At 43.9% G+C, this 15,655-nt stretch overlaps 2 protein-coding genes across 8 annotated transcripts in view; one reads left to right on the forward strand and one right to left on the reverse strand.

The window, feature by feature from the left end:
• The window catches only part of MAST2 (microtubule associated serine/threonine kinase 2), a 388,109-nt gene extending 376,230 nt beyond the window's left edge, over positions 1 to 11,879 (reverse strand). For 4 of the 6 annotated variants that reach the window (XM_073357844.1, XM_073357842.1, XM_073357843.1 and 1 more), the window contains exon 1: positions 11,487 to 11,879. In XM_073357844.1, the coding sequence (XP_073213945.1) occupies positions 11,487 to 11,660 (174 nt within the window). In that variant the 5' untranslated portion in view covers positions 11,661 to 11,879. The remainder of the gene's footprint in view (positions 1 to 11,486) is intronic. The other 2 variants (XM_073357847.1, XM_073357846.1) reach the window with 1 other exon arrangement.
• The window catches only part of LOC140916342 (riboflavin-binding protein-like), a 33,520-nt gene continuing 29,346 nt past the window's right edge, over positions 11,482 to 15,655 (forward strand). Inside the window, exons 1-2 of one of the 2 annotated variants that reach the window (XM_073357856.1) lie at positions 11,482 to 11,733; positions 13,197 to 13,343. Coding sequence is in view for 1 of the 2 variants with exons in the window: in XM_073357855.1 (XP_073213956.1) it covers positions 11,659 to 11,733 (75 nt within the window). In the remaining variant the exon portion in view is untranslated. The remainder of the gene's footprint in view (positions 11,734 to 13,196; positions 13,344 to 15,655) is intronic. The other variant, XM_073357855.1, reaches the window with a different exon arrangement.

A 15,655-nucleotide genomic window follows, 5' to 3' on the forward strand; every position in this document is an offset into this window, starting at 1 on the left:
TGGGCAAGATGGACCATGGTCTCACCCAGCATATCAGCTCTTATGTTCTCATCACTGCCATTAAAATTGTCCATTGAGAACTGGGCAAGAGCAATAAAGTGACAGAGTATGTTCTCTGATGCCTAAAGAGGAACGTGGGAGAAAAATTCAAGCTTAACTCTCTGCACAAATTCCAGCTATTTTGGTGTTTGGTTGGCAGCATGGGTTTGACCATTTTGCTGTGTTCCTAAGAAAAGCCAGTGACAAGTGTGTTGAAATGATGGGGTACACTAGGCCTCAATGGTGCACATACTCTGAGGGACCCAAGAAGGAGAATAGATTTGGCAGACAGGAGCCTCAGGCTGTCCTAAAATATGGCCAGCAGATTCCAAATACTCAAAAATGCAATTCCTCTGGAGGGTGTATTTTATTTGATTGAAGTTTGAAACATGCTAAATTGAGGGCATAGTACTAAGACCATTCAGTAGCAACAAGTGCAAATAAAAATCAGGATCTTTAGGATCCCCATCTTGAGCTTTCTCACTAGGTTTTCCAATTGTTTCTGCATTTTTAATAGGGCTGTCAATTAATTGCAGTTAACACCTGTGATTAACTGAAAACAAAATTAACATGTTAATTTTTTTAACAGGTTAATTGCAGACCTCTGGGCAGGGAGGAAGGCATCAGCTGCAGAGGGACCTGACAATCTCCGGTCATGCACAGTAACCCAAGCCACCACCAGAAAGCGGGAAGAGAAAAGAAGAGGACAGAGGAAGAAGTGGCTCTCATCCTGGCTCTTGCAGAGAGATAGGGATCCACACACACACACACTCACTCCCCCACGCAGTGCCCCATTGCTCTTAGCCAGCCCCTCACTCCAGGGACTGACCCCTTCTTCCCCGCGCCATGCTCCATTGCCCCCAGCCAGCCACTTGCTCCCAGGACCAACCCCCGCCCCCCATGCACCATTGCCTCCAACCGGCCACTCACTCCCAAGACCGACCCTCTCACTCCCCACGCCATGCCCCATGGGTCCCAGAAGCGACTGGCCAGCTGGGGGCAAACCCCTCTCTCCCACACCGTGCCCCATTGTTCCCTGCTGGCCCCTCGCCCCCAGGGCAGGTGCGCGCATGTGCGCACACACACACCCATGCCCCATTGCCCCCAGCCGGCCCCTCACTTGTATGAGGTGAACTGAAAAACAATTTTTACAGTGCAAATATCTGTAATCAAAAAGAAATATAAAGTGAACACTATACACTTTGTATTCTATATTGTAATTGAAATCAATGTATTTTAAAATGTAGAAAACATCCAAAAATATTTAAATAAATAGCATTCTGTTATTAACAGTGCAATTAAAACTGTGATTAATCGCAATTATTTTTTTAATCTCACAGTTAATCGCAATTAATTTTTTTAATCGCTTGACCGCCCTAATTTCAGATTAAGGTTCTAATCAAAGCGGAAGGGGAAAGAAGAGACTGCATCAAAAGTCTTGTGAACATGACACAAAAAAACAGCACGAAGTGTCCAAGGCATAGCTTTTGTGTGGCACTGGCTTGTTTCTCGGATGGTAGAGGAATGAGGAGTACTTTGAAGGATCCTGGACCCATCCGCCTTTTAAAGCCTGGAGAGGGACTACACAGGATCTAATCTGGGAGCCTCTATAAGTCTTCAGAGTAGCAGCCGTGTTACTCTGTATTCGCAAAAAGAAAAGGAGTACTTGTGTATCTGATGCATCTGATGAAGTGAGCTGTAGCTCACGAAAGCTTATGCTCAAATAAATTTGTTCGTCTCTAAGGTGCCACAAATACTCCTTTTCTAAGTCTTGCGGGGTAGCAAGTCAAAGACAGATGCATAAAAAAAAGAAGTGTGATGGTGCTGAGGCCCACCCACGACACTCAGGACAGAAGCAGCATAACTAGACAAAGTGAACTAACACATGCTGAAAGAGAAAAAAAAAGCAACCAAGTAACTCCAAATAACTACTACCCTCCGAGGCTTCTGGCAGTAGAAAGAGTCTGGGGGCTACATAAGCCAGAACCAGCTCATCCCAGAAGAGAAGGGTCAACACAAGGAAGACTGGAGGCTGAAGGGGACAGCTCCAGAAAGGTGCAGGAGACACCATCACCTTGGGGAAAGGTTCTGAGTTTGGGGAGAGTTGGGCACAGACTGGGGCCTGCCTCCTTAGGAAACTGGACTTGCCTGAGAGATAAGAGAATTTATGGGGAAAACAGGACTAAAAGGTTTGCATGTCAATTATAATAAGGTGTAAATTATAATAAACTAAATACTGGTACTCCCCTTTTATAAATACTCTTACAGTCTCTCTGGTACCCTTTCTTCACCCCCTCTTTCTGTGGAGCTCAGGTCAACCTGACTCACCAGTCAATGGTTTAGTAACATTTGGGGCTTACCTGGAGAGTTAATTCACCTTAGTGATCATCTGCCAAACTCCCAGGGGCTGGGGAGAATCCACTGGTACACACTGCCCAAGCTGAAAAGCATACTTCTATGGAAGTCGGGGGGAGGGGGAAGCCAAGAGCCTGGCTTACAGAATTGTTTAACAGTCAGTTTTTCTTCCTAAATACTCAATTCAGCCCCAAATAAAGTTTTGCCTTTGGTTTCCCCTTTGGGATTTTTTTATGGGGGGGGGGGAGGATTTCCACCCACCAGAACAGTCACAACAGGGGCAATGAATACATGCTAAGGAAGTAGCCATTATTGTTAAAAGCCCTTCTTTCCCGTCTCAGAGAATCCCTCTACCTACCAGAATGGTACTAAGAGGGGATGGGAAGCACTTTGAAAGAGATGAGAGCTCAGAGACGAGTTTCTCTGCCTTCCCATGCAGAAGCGGAACACTGGGGTTCCAAATAACTGCACTATTCAAATAGGCCAGTACAGGGGTGGGGGAAGTTATTTGGCAGTCAAAAAAAATACAAGAAATATCTTGATAGCTATCTTTGCACATAGGAATAACATGGATAAACCCCTCAAATATCTTGACTTGACTAAGCAGCAGGTAGTTGAAATCTGAGAAAGTTTGGAAGTGAGCTTCAAATGGCATGAAGCACTCATCTAAAACCTGAACTGTTTGTGACAACTGCTGAAGTCATGTTAGACCTGAAGAAGTGACAATAAAAATGACAAGATTTTAAGATTATTTATCTCGTGAACTACCTGGTATAGAAACACTTTGGTGGACCAGTAAAAGTGCTCTCAAGAACAGAAGAACAAAGGATTAACAAAATGAATTAAGCTTCAGAGGGGTAGCCATGTTAGCCTGGAACTGTAAAAGCAGCAGAGAGTCCTGTGGCACCATATAGACTAACAGACGTACTGGAGCATGAGCTTTCGTGGGTGAATGCCCACTTCATCCAACGAAGTGGGTATGAATTAATGAAGAAAATGAATTAGTTCTTCTAGTTTTATTTCCTGCTTGTTTTTATAAGTTTCCTAGTTGTCTTCTTTGTGGGTCTCATTTTTAAATGCTTTTTTTTATCCTTATCTGTACTTGACCATAGATATCATAAATAGTTAACTTAGTTTTTTATTTTTCTTGTGGACTTTCATTGTAGTCTCTCAGCTGTACCTTTCATAATCTAGAAAGTTTTGCAAACTTGCTTGATGACCCCCATCTAGGGTTTATTTCAATGTTTTTCAAAGCAATGTCTATCATCCAGTAAGATGCGGACAATTTATCTTTGTCAGAAGTTCACAACAGATATGACCAGTTATAGCTCTTAAAGTCTAGATTTTTCTGCTGTCCAGAGAAATTGAAGCCAACTCAATTTTGCCCCACTGCTCCATTATTGGGATACAAAGTATCCCAATTGTTAAAGAGCTTTCTCCACAAATCCACTAGAAACCAGAGATAAATTCAGCAGGAATTTTGGAGGGCGTATCTTTGTAAAATTTATTTTTTCCTACTGAAATCCAGCCAATTGAGTGAAATCAATAAAAACCACTGTATCGAAGGGAGAAACTGCATTCATAGTACATTAATGGGTTTGGAATGGGAATTAAGTTTTTCAATGAATGGTGCCAATGAGATGGAATATTAGGGACAAAACTGCTCTACCAAATAATATTGGGAAAGTGTCCATTTTATTTAGTTCAGTTATAAAGGAAGCTTTTAAGTATTTGTGCAATATACTTCAACGAAAACATACTGCTAGAGTCTTCTGATGAAAAATGCAACAAACTACGGGAACTAACACCTACCGATGACAAGAACAGATAGTTCTATTTGAATCACTAATTTATGCGAGCCCAAAAAGTCACAATGGAGGTACACCTTAGTTCATACCAATTTACACAGGGTAAAGGTGCACCTACAACTAGTGACAAGAGGCACCAAATATAAATGAAAATAACTTTTCTTTTTCAAGATACAGGAGGATAACATTGTATAAACCTGATTTTTTAATAAATGATTTTAGGATTTAATTAGTTCAAAAAACCCATTCAAGTCAAGCAAGGTCGTTCAATGGCAGCACAATGCACTGTCACATTAGTAGTGTTCTGTGGAGTGGAAGGATAGGGAGGATATTTGAGTCCTAAGTTTAGCCTCTGGATTCCAGTCTACAATTTCTTAACTCTATATTCTTACCAATCCTCTTCTGCACTGCACGCTTCAGATTGTAAATGTGACTTCTTAGCCTTTGCTACAGCTTCACTTCCTTATTAAACCATATTAGCCTCCGAACTTCACTCTTAAGCCAACTGTATTTATTAAAGAGAGCAAACTATCCAGAAAGTATAGTTTGCTTATAAAGAGTCTTCACTTCCCTTTGATGCCCTTTCCTGACATTGTTTGTTCCAGAGGTTCTCCAAATTTTCCTATAGCATACCACACCTTAACAGAGCAATAGCCTCCCTGCCCAATCATCTCATTCGCAATTACACAAAATCCCTGTAGCAACTACAATTAGAGAAAAATTAATATTAGAAGAGGATGTATTTTAATTCATCTTTAATCCAATAAGCATTGTTCGGCTTTTTTCGTTTGTTTGGTTGGTTTTTGGGATTTGTCAATAAGCATGTCTTATTAAAACTTTTTATGGCAGTAAGGGAAGGGAGTTCTGAAATTTGTTTCCCTTTCCATTGTGACTGTAAATCCAGAGATAAAAACAGACAGATGTATCAGAAGATGCTACCACTGCGGCCTTGAGGGGTGCCTCCTCCAACAGAATGCCTGATGCTGATGAGAAGGAGAAAGAAGAGGAATAGGGAGGACATGTTCAGTGAGATCCTGCAAGCCAGTTCTGCACTGGACTTCAAACAAAGGGTTTGGAGGGCCAACATGCAAGACAGCATGGAAAAGGACAGAGCAGACAAGAGAAAGGCCCAGAAGTCCCAGCAGGAACAGAAGAGGACGATGCACCAGGACATAACAGGCCTTCTCAAGCAGCAAACCCAAATGCTACAGACCCTGGTTGACAAAGAGGTCCAAAAATCCCAGGCTCCCCATCCTTTGCAGTCCTTAGAGATCTCCATGGGAGCAACTCCCTTTACCCCCCAATGTACCACATGGGGCAATGGGCCTCATCCTTACCTCCTACCAACCTACACCAGGGGACAGCAAAGAAAACCAAATGCAAAGGTCATGCACCTTCCCTAACCAACTCATGCTGATATAAGAGAAACGTCCCAGACGATCCACCAATGCTTGCATAACCAAAAAGAAGTCGCCATTTCTGTTGATGTACACTGTGGAAAGATCAGTTGGTGCCAGGGACGTTTATGCTGTCTATCGCTCCATAACAGTTCGGGAACCCTATTGGTGCACATCCATCCACTGTGTCCTGCATGTTGCCAAGAGCCACAGTCCTGCATAGCAGATGATCATGATTAACCCTAAACATTCACATGTCAACGGCTTCACTGTGGCTTTTCCAACTCCAAAACAATTTTGCACTGAACAGTAGCAATTCAGCTCTCATTCTGGTGCCCCTGTGCTGGGGCAATCTTGCCAGAGAGATCCAGGAATGTGGCCTTTCACAGCCAAAAACTCTGCAGCCACTGCTTGTCATTCCAAACCTATTTATGATGCAATCCCACCAAATTGGTGCTCATTTCTCAGGCCCAGAAACTGTGCCTCACCATCCTCAGCTACTCCATGAATGCCAACAACTACCTTGAATTGTTTTTCCACTATGTCCCTCAGCAAACTGTCCTTGGAAAACAGTCATGTCCCCCACTGTTGCACTACTTCCTGCAGGTCTGCAAATACATGAGAATCACATGTCCTGTATTTGCTCCATTCAAGAGACTAATATAGAGCTGGGGCTTGATACATCTGTCAGAAATGGCAGACATGGAGAAGTGCGATGTGGGCTTGTGGAATTTTTTAAAAGGCAGGAAAATTATGGGATACGGATGGCATTATGGGAAGAAGAAAGTTCCATGTTGGGAACTTGACCCCTGTACTATTCTTTCTGGCCACAACACATTGCAAATATTCCCCAAAAGGTACTGCACCAGATGGTCGTGTGTGGCACACTGGGACACCACAACACCTTGCATCAACAAAAGCATTCCTCGTGAGTACGTGCAACTCCAACATAAGCAGTGAAGAACTCATGCACCCAAGTGATATACAAATGTCAGTAGGCGTATGCTGACATAACTTGCATTAACCAAAGTTTGTAGGGTGGATGTGGACTAAGTCAACTTCTCAATCTATAAAATGGAGATAACATTTACCGTGCTCCGAGTATGTCATAGGGATCTTCAGAGACTTAGTACATTTATGTGGGAGATTTTCAAAGGCACAAAGGGCAGTTTGGCACTTAATTCCCATTTATTTAGGAGTTGGTCATCAAACTGCCCTCTGAGTCTTCAAAGATCTCCCTCTACACATTTATACTGTAAAACACTGAAAACTCAAGATGGAAGACAGAAATCATATTATAGGTGGGGCTGCTAGTGCTGGCTATTATGATTGCCTGACATTTCCTATTTATAAGCAACTGAAAACACTGTCTTATGCTTTGCCAAACTTTAACCATGTGGGCTGAAATTTTCCATGCTGGGTGTCAATCTTAAGATGACAAAACAGTTTGGTGTTTCCAATAATGAGGCTAGGGAGAAATACATCATTTTGCCTATGATAAAAAAATTTTGGCAACCTTTTCTTTGAGAAGCACACTTCCCCATGCTTTGGGCTTAAGGTTTGGCATGAGGGTGGCCTCTGCATCAGGGATGAGTTATCTTCTCCCCAAAAAACCGCCCAAATTTGGCCAAGTTATAAACCTTAGAAAAGTTGCAGTTTGCACATGCTTTGCATACTAGCAATTTCTTAGTAACTATATTTCCCAAAGATTCCATCCACACTGAACATGCTCTAACGTAGGGCTGAGTAGGACTTCTCTTGCAATAGCAGCTCTGGGCTGCTGCAGGCTGTGCCAAGTCCTGGTCCAGGAACCTGAACTGACAGTAGGAAGAGAGCCTCTCCTGTGTACAGAAGGCAGGCAATCTTAATTCTGGCAGTCCCTAATTTTTGAGTCCTTGACTTTGCAATCTTAATGTTCTTTTAGCACACTTTTCTTGCCTTTAACACACAACCGTATTTGAAATGCATTATTTGTATCTAACAGACTATAACTTCAAGGAGTAGGGTCATTTTCCTGTTTTGTGGAATGTCAAGAACACAGACAGCACTCAATCATAATTAACATCTTGCCATTGCAAATGTTGCTTTACGCACCACTATTTTAATGGGCAATTGAGAAGACAGATTTTAAAAAGGTGCCTATTTTGCTTCTAGTTCCTGGTCCTGCAATCAGATACAAGTGGATTGAACTTGCCACCTGCCACCCCACCCACTAAACTCTGTGACATTCCAAAAATGCCCAAGAGTCCATCCACATGAACTAGACTGCAAGGATGGGGCCCTAATTACTTGACTCAGTTTGATATATTCTAAATTTTCCAACCACCAGACTGACATGATTAAATGTGTTCTTTAATGGCAAAGTATCAAGAAAATTGGAGCCAAAATTTGACCTTCCTTAAAGAACATCTACCGCATTGTAGAATGTACAGTTTTAAAATTTCAGATGTCAAAATATTTGTAGTTGAATATTAATTCTTCAAAAACTCAGACAGAATTACAAAGTCAGAAGGGGTACATGTAAGATTTTTTTAAAACAAGTAATGAAGTACATGAACATCTTCTATATGCTGCTTTGTCAGTGTGCCATAGACAGAGTAAAAAATGGATTTATCTTAAGAAGTTTCAACAAAATAACCTTTTTGCTACCTGGATATACATGTTTGAGCCTTGCAAGGTTAAATGACATACACGTTCATGTGCATTTCCCCCACCCCAGAGCCAACGTCCTACATGCTCATGAAAAGGCCTATATATTACCTTTGTTACAGTAGTGCCCCAAGGCCTAAAATTGGAATTGGGGCTCCACTGTGCCACGTGTTCCACAAATACATAAAGCAACATTCTTTGCCCTAAAGATATTACAATCTAATTTAAGACAAGACACAACATGTAACATAAGATAGAAGGAAAGGGAGCACAAGGGTAACAATAATAAGATCACATGGTTACATGGGTTAGCTAGTGCACAACTTGATTCCAAATCGTTTTAACGTAATACTGGCAAGAACTGCCACATATATATAACTTCCCCCTCTTCTACGTTCAAGCTAGCAACCACACACAAGGGACGCATAGCACCCAGCCACCAAGGTGGCATTAACAGTGACCTTTCAGCACCATCCCACATCCATTCATTAATATGGACCTCGAAAAATCCATTCACTTACTTGATAGGACCTAGACCATCAATCTTATGAAGAATTTAAGATGTCATTAAAAGGTTTCCATTCCTTACCATTGCAAAGAGAACCTTCTAAATAAGAACCAAATGTAAAGCAATGCAGTTCTATCTTTCTAAGTTCACAGATAGCTCTAGTGCAGCTCCTAACTCTTCCAAGCAACAGCAGAGCAAAATTAACAAGACTCTGGTTAGTTTTCCTATAATATGCCAAACTCTGAAATTGATAAACATATGGAGGTTACTCTTACTACTTTGGAAAGCAATTAGCATCAGCAAGGGCAGGCAAAGGAGGACTTAAATTTTATCAGACATCCTCTGGCCCAAAGCCAACACAAATACCCCCACTCCTAACCCCAAGCAGAGTCCAGGGAGGCAGCATGCTAATAGGAATTCCAGCAAATTCCCTCTTCCCAGCAGGGAAGACTCAGATTCTCATCAACACACATACCCATGGAGCTTACAGATTGGTCCTCCACTCTTGTTTCATATCACTATCAAAATTAAGTCCTCCATTAGACTGTAATAGTTTAACTACTAACTAAGCTTATTTTCTATAAAGCAGCTTAAATACGGTTTTCTGTTTCAGATGCTATATTTCAAAACAAAAGTGACAAACATTAAATTAGTAATCTCATTTCACAACAAAAAACCTTTTCTCAGTTTCAACATATCAAAACAATCTTAAAATGACAAGCAGTGATACGTTTCAGAGTAACAGCTGTGTTACTCTGTACTCACAAAAAGAAAAGGAGTACTTGCAGCACCTTAGAGACTAACCAATTTATTTGAGCATAAGCTTTCGTGAGCTACAGCTCACTTCATCGGATGCATACTGAGGAAAGTGTAGAAGATCTTGTATATAATAAGATCTTCTACACTTTCCACAGTATGCATCCGATGAAGTGATCTGTAGCTCACACTCAAATAAATTGGTTAGTCTCTAAGGTGCCACAAGCAGTGATACATGCAACCAATAAAATCAAGGGCCTACAGCAGATAGATTTTTACGATCTATATTGATGAAATTACTCTGACTACTAGTTGCAAAGATATGGAAAGTAACTATTTGCAAAAAATACCAACTAGAAGATGATTCTCAATACCATAATGTTATATTAGTACTCATGTTCCAAGTTTTGTATAGACATTAACTTGTCTTCTCTCATCAGATGCAGCTGTTATTTAATCATTTAAGAATGCCTGCAATCTATACAGAAGAAACAGGGTCACCTCCAGAGAAAATCTAGACATAGGATTTGCTTAGCTGACACAAAACAGAACCCAGAGAGCTCTATTTTTAATATGACTCTCAAAATGGTCAAGTAAAATGATGCATTATTGCACTACCGTAGTCTGCATACTTACTGTACCTTTTGCTACTCTACAAATAAAATCAATGTCACTAAAAAGGTTCACCAGTCTTTCTAACCTGATAAATCTCATCTGCCATGTTCTGGGAGAAATGGAGAGAGAAAATTAAAATAAATAGTTATTTGTTAAATTGTGTTTAACTATGTCTAAACTAAAGCATTTACAACCTCTTGGTAATCATAGCAGTCTCAAAATGTCTAATTCGTCATTTTATTTTTAATTAGAAAAAAAGTTACATTTAAGGGAAGAAAAAACAAGCTGGGTTTGAAAAGCTGACATGTCCTGAGTTTTCTGAGTTTTAAACAATTTTACAAACTTTAGAGAACTATAATACAGAGGGTTAATTCTCTGGGCACAATAGAAATCACTTATATAAAGAACCAAGACAATATTAACCAGTCCTACAGACTTACCATAGACACTTTTATTAATAATAATCTAGGATAGGATCCTTCAATAAGGAGAGCTATAATTATATTATTAATACTAGTAGCCAGCATGTTACACAAAGCTGGATTCTGCTACGTTCTTTTTTCCCCCTTCCCTGGTACAGTCTACAGTGTGGGCTCTGGCTCAAAGAGCCATAATAATAGTTGGCATTTATTTGGCACTTTACACATTCAAAGCAGCGCAGACCAGGACTCAATTTTTGATTCACTAGTTTCTCAGATACATTTTCTATCTTCCCTTGTTTCTTAAACCATTTGCCTGTCAGGATGAATTTAATGTGCATTTTCCAACAAACGCTGCTGCGCCCATAATACTGCATCATGTGCCCCCTAAAACCAGCTTCTAGCCAGTGCCGCACACCTCCTCCACCACCTCCCAGACTCATCCAGCCAACCCCATCAGAGCCACGCCAACCCCAGCTGCCGCCTGCAATGTCCATACCCCAGAAGGTCCCATGGTCACAACTCTCCCCATTCCCGCTTCCCTCTCTTCACCCCAAGGCACCCCGTATCGGACTGGCTGCCCCCTGGCTGCGGCAAGCCGGGCATACCCCATCACGTCCCCTTCCCCGACGCCTGCCTCACACCATTTACCTACCCGCAACGCAGGTGCGTGCAGCCTCCCGCCCTCGCCCCCCGGGCCCGCTGCCCTGCGAGGCACCCAGCCGGCCCCCGCCCCCCGAGGCGCCAGCCCCCGCGCCGCCGGCTCCCTTCACCCCATGATACACCCACAGCCCCCGCCCCACCGGCCCCCCCGCTCTGCCACGGGCCCCCCCGCACACCCCGCGCAGCCCAGTCACCCCGGCCCGGTGCCCCGCAACGCGCCCCCCGCCCCCGCCCCCGCCGCGGGGTGGAAGCGCACCCGGCGCGGTGCCCCCTTTACCTTCTCCTTCGCCTCCCTGCAGGCGGCGCCCGGGGCCCTGGCGCCCTGCGGCTCCCTCCTGCCGCCCCCCGCCGGGGCGGCTCTGCCCTCCGCGGCGGCGGCCGCCCGGGCCGGCTCCCTCCTGGGGGGCGGCGGGGGCCCCGCTTTGTCCCCCCGGGAGCGGCCCTTCTTCATGGCGGCGGCGGCGGCGGCTCCTCAGCGGCGGCGGAGCGGCGGCCCCCGCGGCGCGCGGCCGGCCATGGCCGGGGTGAGTCACGCAGAGGAGAGCCGAGCCGGCGACGCCTCCTCGGCTCGGAGCGGAGGGACCAGCCCCGCCGCTGCCTCACCCGCCCTCCTGTCAGGGCGGCTGTGGCGCGGAACGAGCGCGGCGGCGGCGGCGGCGGCACCGCCCCCTTCCCCTGCTCTCGCGAGAGGCCGGTAACTCTCCGGCGGGTGGGCGCGCGGGAGGGAAAGCCGCGGCGCGCGGCGGGCGAGAAGGGGGCGGTGACGAGGGCGCGCGACACAGGGAGAAGCGAGGCGGGAGGGGCCGCGCGCGCGAGGCGCAGCGCGAGGGAGGGACAGGCCGGGGCGGGGGGGGCGAGGCGGGAGGCGCGCAGGCGAGGGTGGCACCGCGCACAACGAAGGGAGGGGGCAGGCTCCCCTCCGGCTGCTGCAGCACCCGCCCCTGGCCCCAGTCCCAGCCAGGGCAGAGGCTAAGGGCTGCTGGGCCGGGAGCCAGCCCAGCCATGCCATTAGCTGGCTACCTTGTGCCGAAGGCTAATTGCCCAGATCATGGGAAAACAACTGAATGGGGCGGGGGGGGGGGGAATACCATGCCGGTCATCGGCTGACCAAACAGCGCAGCCAGTGCTGGACCAGCATTTGGCAGCATGGCACATGGACAACTCTCCCAAGCGTCTGCCTTGTGCAACGGAATCTGAGCTTTCATTGCAAAAAAGGGTTGGTCTCTGGCTGCTTTCGGAGCAAGGGAAACCTCAGAAATACGCATAAAGTGTAATGCAAGTAGCAGCCTCTTCCGGAGTCTAGAACAATAGGTCTGAGAGATCTGAACTGCCTCGTTCACCTTAACTGGCGTGCCCACTGGCGATAAATTTAAGTGTCAGTATTGTTAGCTATTTCATTACTCAGGAAAGGATGTAAGAAAGAAGAGGGGATCGTAAGAGCCGTACCGTCCACTGTGAGCATAGTCTGGTAGCACCATCAGTAGGTGGGCATTTGGGAGATACCCCCGCCTTTTAAAATCTCGAGAAGGAGTCACGCTCAAGGAACCTAACAGGGTCCAGTCTGATTGAGGGGAAACCAAACCCCAGGAGTCCAGCAAAAGTCCCTGGGAATATTCAAATGCCACTGAAGGGGAGCCAAGATCAAGGAGCCCAGTGGAGCATACACATAATCATATATTTTGAACATCTATACAGTCTACTATGAGTAGCCTCTTGTTTTGGTAACTTGTATGGGCATAGTTTACTGTGTGGGTGGAATTTGGAAAAGTATCACCTCTTTTTTTAACCCCTGACAAACAATAACAGAATAATAAAACAACAGGAGCAATTTTGTCCTATTATACAGCCCCTTACATATGTGAGTAGATGTTAGGACCCCATTCTTCTGTAGACAACTCCAAGTACTTTGTAAGATCAGGAATATGCAAAAAAACAGAGATAAGCAACAGTTGTCCACCACATTTTATAGCCCAGTGTTTCCTTACAGAAAGACTGGAACACGGAACAAATGAAAATGGAGTTCACCATCTCTCTACTGGAAAAAATGAACTGTACTGATTCATTCTCAAGGAATAACCAGACCATATATCCTTAACTCTTCATCTCCTGTCTCATTTGAGCTAGTCATAGCCATGTAAGCCTGTAAACACTTTACCTTTAAATATTAACTGAATTTTGAGGCTATAATATGCCTCTTTCTGGAGTGATACGAAGAAAAAGCAGCCTTCAAAGTTGGTCTTTTTTCTATGTTGCCATGCACAAATCAGGATGCATTCCATTGCTGTGGAAAATAGTTCTTTCTTCCGCTTTGCCCTGCTGAAAATGTTTGTATGTCTTTGTCCTGGAGACATAGATGTTATAAATTCTCTTTTTTATATATAGAAACAGCAGCAGAATACATGTTTTCATGATTTATTGATGTAAATGAGTGGGAGCTTTTTAAAATTATTCTTGAGAATGTTTAAATTCTTGGTCTCCTCATCTCAAAAAAGATATAATGGCGTTAGAAAAGGTTCAGAGAACGGCAACAAAAATGGTTAGGGGTTTGGAACAGGTCCCATATGAGGAGAGATTAAAGAGGCCAGGACTTTTCAGCTTGGAAAAGAGGAGACTAAGGGGGGATATGATAGAGGTATATAAAATCATGAGTGGTATGGACAAAGTGAATAAGGAAAAGTTATTTCCTTGTTCCCATAATAACCAGAACTAGGGACCACCAAATGAAATTAATGGGCAGCAGGTTTAAAACAAATAAAAGGAAGTTGTTCACACAGCGCACAGTCAACCTGTGGAACTCCTTGCCTGAGGAGGTTGTGAAGGCTAGGACTATAACAGAGTTTAAAAAAGAACTAGATAAATTCATGGAGGTTAAGTTCATTAATGGCCATTAGTCAGGATGGGTAAGGAATGGTGTCCCTAACCTCTGTTTGTTAGAGAGTGGAGATGGATGGCAGGAAAAGAGATCCCAAGATTATTAGGGGGTGGGATAGCTCAGTGGTTTGAGCATTGGCTTGCTGAACCCAGGGTTGTAAGTTCAATCTTTGAGGGGGCCATTTAGGGATGTAGGGCAAAAACTGGGGATTGGTCCTGCTTTGAGCAGGGGGTTGGACTAGATGACCTCCTGAGGTCCCTTCTACCCTGATATTCTATGATTACCTGTTAGGTTCACTCCCTCTGGGGCACCTGGCATTAGCCACTGTCAGTAGACAGGATACTGGGCTGGATAGACCTTTGGTCTGACCCAGTATGGCCCTTCTTAGAAGACCACAGAATCCAGCATAATATACTTCCAAAATGTACCAATGCTTAATATTTTCTGAAAGGAAAGGACACAAATCAATCCTGAGCATTTTTATGACTCTTGGACACTTTGCAACAGTACAAATGACTGGATCTGGAATGGAAATATTCAGCATGGAGAAACCATTAGATTCATAAATCTCATATTAAAACAGAAAATAATAATTACAACTAAATAGTATATGCTAGAATACTGCTAAACTTGTGCTGTCTGAGGACAAAATCAAGTATTTTCACTGATACTTTAACTTTACCATTAATACCAGATTTAAAGCAATAACTAAAACAAAAATTAGCCAGCTGATCAGTTGGCTTACTGTTTCCAGAGCAGAAGCTGCTGCTGCCAAACAAATATCTTACTAAGGCTTGTCACTTAACATTCTATTCATACTATGTACATGATCTTCATTCTCAACATTGCTACTCTGAGCTGGATGAAATGGCTCTAACTTTTATGTATGCGTAGCCATCTTGTTCTTCTATAAGTGGCCCAGTTCCAGTGCTATTCACAGAAAGTTTTGGTCTTGACACTGGAATACTAACATTGACAGCTGGCATCATGCCATCATCTCTGACTAAAAACAGTGCAATTATTTCAGGGCAGATTGTCCTATATACAAGAAAGACCCACTGAGGGGACAAGAAACTTTAGACCCTGTGCTAACACAATGCATCTTGGCCGTCCAGCCAGTCTGGCCTCTGTGGCAGTACTCTTCAAGATTCAGTTAAAGGGTGTCAGGATGCATCTGAACAGTATCAATTACAAGTGGCTAAGGTATAGAGTCAGTTATTTTAAATGGGTGAGAAAATGGTATATGCATTGTAAGAAGAATAGGAATTTTTTTTAAAGAGATTGAAATCCATGTGGGTAATTAGAACGTTCGCAGTTACATTAGATAAGGGCAGGAGGGTTGCTTGTTTAAGAAAGGATATAAGTCTTCATGTTTCAAGGCATAAACTAGTCACAGACTGATGAGGATTAGGAAGAAATTTCTCCTGCCCGCAAATTATTCCATAACTGTCCCTTACGGAATTTTCTACATCTTCCGCTGAAGCAGCTAATATTCGCCACTCTCAGGGACAAGATAGTAATCTAGATGGACCACTAGTCTGATCCAGTTTGGCAATTCTTATGTTTCTCTGTAA

The sequence above is a fragment of the Lepidochelys kempii genome, chromosome 8 (assembly GCF_965140265.1).
Source record: "Lepidochelys kempii isolate rLepKem1 chromosome 8, rLepKem1.hap2, whole genome shotgun sequence".
NCBI classification, from domain to species: Eukaryota; Metazoa; Chordata; order Testudines; family Cheloniidae; genus Lepidochelys; species Lepidochelys kempii.